Genomic DNA, 6,000 nt, shown 5'->3' with positions numbered 1-6,000 from the left:
TTTTGGCAATTTTGTAAAGAAGACATAACTTTCAGACCTACAGGTGGGGTTTGGGATTCAGAGCTCTCATTCTCGTCCAGTGTTTCATTTCCTTACTTCTAGATTTTCGATCGTCCTCTCTGTAAAAGCTTTACTTTAGCAGACGTTAGAATGCTGACATTAACATTTAGCTCAGAGCACCATTGTGTCAAATTAATTTGAGCACGGCTCCTCATTTCCATTGTTTAACCATCTACCTCCTGTGTGTGTCATCTCAGGCCACTTAAACTAAACCACAGAACTATGAAAGTTCCTATTTAAAGCATTCATCAAATTGTTGCTCTGCCTGCCTTTCAGCTTCAAGGTGTTCCTCCTGTTTTCTCATTATTTTTGTGTATGAAGAGAATACAAATTGTCAAGCAGCATGTTGATATGCTAAAGCCCCTTCTGTCCATTAATTCACTGCTGGAGCAGATCCACTGGGCCCATTAGCAGTAATGAACATCACAGCAGCAACACACACTCAGCAGCATTCATCAGCTGCAGAGTTGCGCTGCCTAAATGAAAAGAAAAGAAAATGAAATAAAATAAAACATTAGGCAAGAGCTGTATAGTTTCAGGTAATGTTTCTGCCAAGTTGTAAACAGCTGAAACCCTATATTGCATTCACACTTTACAGCTAAATTTAATAAAAAAGTCTGCCTCTGTCTTGTTCTCATTATGCCAGAACTGTTTAGGTTGATTATTGAAGTCCACGATATGTTAACGAGAACTGTGGTGCGTCTAAAATGTTGCACAACAGCCTTGGAAAATGAGTTTTCATCACACCCAGAGAGTTATACAAGCCTCAGGGAGCATGGCCCAGCCAGCGGTGGTTAAACTCTATTATCATGTATCATCCCAACAAAACAATAGTCATTAAAACATTTTACAGCAGTTGTCACGCCTCATCTTAGCCCAGTCACTACTCTGCTTGTTTAGTTGTGCAATCTGACGGATAAATGCTGTGTTTGTACAAGGTCGCTCTGTTACCGTCGGCCTTTGTTGGTCCAAGAATCCAGGGAATGTTCATAATTGTGAGTGCGTGCACACCTGGGTCGTAAAGAGTCGCATTCTCGTCGCAAATTATTACGACAAAAAGGTTAACTGGAAGAAATATTTTCCTTTTGCCTTTGAGATGCAATCTGCTCAGCATTCCTCCGTCATGTTCGTATGTGTTGACACGCACACAGATGTTGCAGTCAAACTATCTGCCCTTGAGTAAGGCTTTTTGCAACAGATACTGCCAGTGATGTTTACGCTGCAAAAAGGGTGCTGCATGAACACCTGGTCTGCACATCTGGTCATTGAAATCAAGTTATTGGCTCCAACTTTGGCATTTTTGACCATATATGCTCAGCTTTTCGTTTATTCGCTACATCCGGCAAAAAATATTGCATCCTAATACAACAGAGAAACATCTAATTGGTCATTGCAGCATTTCAGTTTCCACTGAGGTGTTGGATCCAACAGTTTCAAGATGACATTAACTTGGAGTGTACAGAAACAATGGTGAATAGTAGCTACTGGATGTAACTCCAGTTCTGAGCACACAGGTGTTAGAACAATTTGTTATGCGAGCTAATGTGGTGAATTTTGGGTTTTTAGTGACAATGCTAGAAAAGAAAAGAGCATCCATATCCGCACAGCCCTGAAAGACATTCTACACAGTTCCTGTAGTTCGAACAAAGTTTCGACCCTCATACGTTCCTGCAGTGGAACACAGTTGGTCCATGCATATCAGTGAGGGTAGACTAAATATTACTTCTTAGCAATTCAGCAGCACCACAAACAGCTACCCAAAAGCACACAACATTTTTTTTTTTACCAGTTTTAACGTTGGAAGTTCCTATCAGTTACTGTGCAAAATGCCATCAGTCATGGACAATAACTTCTAATAACTTGTTTAACTGTAAACTAAATTTTATATTTCATCCTACATCCACCCAACCGGTCGAGGCAGATGGCCGTCCCTCCCTGAGCCTGGTTCTGTCTGAGGTTTTTTTTCCCTTGCGGGGGTTTTCGGTTCCTTCCCTCTGTTGCAGACTGCTTGCGGACTGCTGAAGCTTATAGGGAATCCATATGTTCTGGATTGTTGGGTGTTTCTGTCTCTGCCTTTGTGTAGCGCTATGAGATGACTTGTTGTTGTAAATATGCGCTATACAAATAAAATTTCATTGAATTGAAATTCATAGTAATGAGCCGACAAAATGTTTCTGCAGCTCCACTTAACTTTATGGAGCGTTATGAGTTTCAATTAGTTAATTAGTTGTCAACTAATAAATGAATCGCCAGCTGTTTCCATAATCAGTTAAAAAAAAAAAGTCTTCTTAAATGTGAATATGTTCTGCTTTCTTTCCTCCCCTATGATAATAATCTAATTATCTTTGGGTTCTTGACAGAAAAAGACATTTTATCATCTTAGGGAAGCACTGATGAGCATTTTTTCCACCATTTTCTGATATCTTAGAGCTTAGTGGACGAGATGTTTCTGCCTCCTCTTCAGAGCCTCTTGTGTGCGTCTGTGTGCAGGTTCAGTCATAATGTGATTTGGTCCCACTTAGAACCTGTGCAGTCTCTCTGATTTGTTTGTATTTTTTTACCGCACATAGAGTACTTACACATTTTTCGGGTTTTTGCATGTTTTTCCTTTTTCGTTTATTAGTTATTTTTTCATTTATTTATATTCAAGTCACTTGTCACTCTCCTTAAAATGAACGACATGTACACCTTGATGCAGATGTGAAGCTTTTAGTTGACACTTGTTGAACTTTTACTCCACAAAGCTCACACCAACTTCGCTTGTAGGTGAAAGCAAAAAAAAAAAAAAACACTTTTCCTTTTACAAAAAACAACGTAAACGCAAACATATTTCACTCTACAACACCCCCTGCTGTGTTCCACAAGTACACAAAAAGAATTCACATAGTTCGATATAATCCATGACACGGACTAAAAGACAGACTGACCTTTTGTCTATGCATAAAGTACTCATTCATTTTCTGCTTTTGCATATCCTTCCTTCTTTTTTCAACCCTGAAACTGGCTGCTACGGTGCAGTTACTGCTGCTTGTTTATGGCTTTTTACAAGAAACCAAGTGGCATTTTCACCCCCTTCAAAAGCTTTTATTGAGAGCTGTAATAAATGATGATTGCTGCATCACAAACCAATAAACTAGTTTCACTTTTGAGGGCACATAAGGCAAATGAACTCTGTACCATCATTCTGCTGTATTTAACTGTACATTTCTGCCTGTCTGTGGCTGAGTTTGCTTGCTTTTCTTTACGCTGGCTGTCTTAACACCTGGCTCCATGACCGGAGGACTCGGAGGTCTGTGTGAGCAGCCTGGAATACATCTCCCCCAGCAGATGGCCATTATTAGTGACAATGACAATGAGCCCACAGGGCCAAATAGAATAAGAGGGAGACCATTTCCTCCCTGACTGTGTATGAACCACCTATGCTGCTAACTACCTCCTTCCATCCCCTCCTCCGTCTTCATATTCTGCTGGGAATATATTGTTTTTCCACAGACAGATCCAAGATTTTTTTTTCCCCAAGCAGTACTCTAAATTGGTTCCTGTAAGATGTTAGAAAAGAGATGGTGCACGAGCACATGTGCAGCAAACGTGAATTCTCTTAATTCAACACAGGTCCCCCTGAGATGGTGCTTAATGGGCTCTTGTTTGGTATGGAGGGCTAATAACAGTGCAATGAAGTGTTCAGTTAATGTCGGCGGCGGACAGCTGCTGCACTGTACAACAAGCGGGTTGTGTCGTCTGCAGCTTCTGTCACTGCAGCACAGTTATCCTGCTACTTATTAGGTTTCACTTTAAGCAGAAGCAAAGGAGCATGCTCTCTCTATAGTACTAACTTTGCAGACCTAAGGGCAGCAAAAAGTAGAACTATGTAAAGTAAACCTCTGACAAAAGAAAACTGCTTTTATTGAATTATGCGGCAGACTGAAGATGATCATTGCGTCTTCTCAGCTGATTTGCTCTCAGTGAATTCACTGCTCATGTCAATGTCAAACATCTACATCTACTGGCGGTACACCTCTGCAAGTAGGCTTCTGTATGTAAACACGTGTGAATTGTGAATTCAATAATAATAATTATTCCTGTTTGGCCCTAAGCACATTTTTTTCCTCAAAGTTGTAAAGTTCAATTATTACTACATTCAAACAGTCTCCACCACACAATTACAAAATAATGTGAAAAAACATTAAAATAAAAATTAAAAAAATCTGCAAATATCATCATATTAAATGTTGGAAGATCTGGATATTCCAGACAGTTCTAAAATAAAAAGATAAGAGCTTAAAAGTAAAGATAGAGAAAGGGAGGATAGAAGACAAAAATAAATAGATATATGAATAAATGCAGACATCTGTAATTAAACATAAAATACAATAACATCTTAGGAGTGAAAAAAACATAATTCAATTAAAATCTCAAACTTAATTCTACATTTCTATGCAACAATTGTTATTTATCTGCATTTAATTTTTTTCTATATCTATATGTTAATTATGCGGGCCCTTACATCTGTCTAAAGCTGATTGGTCAAATGGTTCATATGGGTTGTCAGTTGTGTGTTTCCTACTTCTACTCCCCAAATGTCACAGCGACTCTTGTATGTGAAAGCACAGAAAAAGGTGCCTATTGACCCACTTTTCGTCATATAAATGTTACGTGGTACATAAAAACATTTCCACCTAAAACGCATCAGATTTTGTGTCCCAAAGGTGCACAAATAATCCACAAAATCTGATATAATTTACGACACAGACTGATGGACTTTTAGTGCTTGTTAAGTTTGTCAAGCGTCTGCAGTGACTCTTAGGAGCCATGCATGTAGCTCAGTGGGTTTTATTAAGAAAATGTGACCATAATTATGCACGTTAGACCTCAACCAAATGTAATATTTGCAATATTAAGAGTGGCAGCCTGACTAAATGTAAAAATATACAAAAAGGCAAAAAATATTCCGTTCCAAAAAAAAAAAACAGATCTGGCTCATAGTAACTACAGTGGAAAGTCAAGGCGACTTCATTGTGTCTAGCAGCTTTCAGTTGCTTTTATATAAAAACAATTACAGAATAAGACGTGGGAAAACTCAGGATCGATGCCACTTTTAAGTGTGAAGTGAGATTAACTTCTCAGCTCTCAAAAAGGTCTGAGTGTTCTCAGACTACAGTGAGTACACAGTCCTGAGAAACACAAACTGCTCAGCTGGAGATGAAGAGGGACAACAAATTAAATCTCCCCAGCAGGGACATGAAGATGCATTCAGCCGGAGGTGACGGCAAAACACACAGTGCTGAAGAACCAGCAAAGTAACATCGTTGTGTTTTCGTTCTCTGCTTCACAGGAACGCTAAGAAGGAGTCGGACCTGGAGGCCGCTCTGGTCAGGCTGAGGGACCTGGAGGCTCTGCTCAACTCTAAAGATGCTTCCCTCAACACCATCCTGGGGGAGAAGCGAGCCCTGGAGGTGGAGGTGAAGGACCTCAAGGCCCAAGTGGCAAAGGTAGAGGCAGGTTTATGAAGTCTTACATGGTTGGTGTGGGCAAAAAGTCATAAATGCAAGTTTGTTGTGGCTCGGCAGCAACGCTACACTCACAACAGGATCAGTTCAAATCAATGACCTCCAGTCCACGGTATAATTTGATTGGAAAAAAAAAAAAAAAAAAGAGCCTAAAATGGCAACAACACCGAGCGGAGGGGATTTGAAGTAAGCAAAAATAGAAGATTTTATTCCAGAATAAATATTTGCAATCCTTCAACTTCCACTATAGAAAGGCTGCATTACCCGACTTCCATCGTTCATCATGACTCTGGACAGTGCGTTTGAGCTGCCTTTGTGCAAAGTGCATAAGAAATGAAAGAAAATCGATGCTATTTGTGCAAAGATGAGGAATAACTGAGTAATGCGATAACAAATATGTCCATAATTAGTGACGTACTGGGCAAACTGAAAG

At 39.7% G+C, this 6,000-nt stretch overlaps 1 protein-coding gene across 1 annotated transcript in view; it reads left to right on the top strand.

Annotated features, from left to right (window-relative positions):
- lmna (lamin A) overlaps window positions 1-6,000 on the top strand; it is a 49,679-nt gene that overhangs the window by 27,615 nt on the left and 16,064 nt on the right. The window contains exon 3 of the mRNA XM_008288682.1: window positions 5,393-5,549. Coding sequence (XP_008286904.1) covers window positions 5,393-5,549 — 157 coding nt within the window. The remainder of the gene's footprint in view (window positions 1-5,392; window positions 5,550-6,000) is intronic.

Source organism: Stegastes partitus, unplaced genomic scaffold, assembly GCF_000690725.1.
Source record: "Stegastes partitus isolate 25-593 unplaced genomic scaffold, Stegastes_partitus-1.0.2 Scaffold570, whole genome shotgun sequence".
In the NCBI taxonomy this organism is placed as follows: domain Eukaryota; kingdom Metazoa; phylum Chordata; class Actinopteri; family Pomacentridae; genus Stegastes; species Stegastes partitus.
The sequence above is the reverse complement of the archived record's forward strand: the minus strand, read 5'-3'. Positions and strand labels throughout refer to the sequence as shown.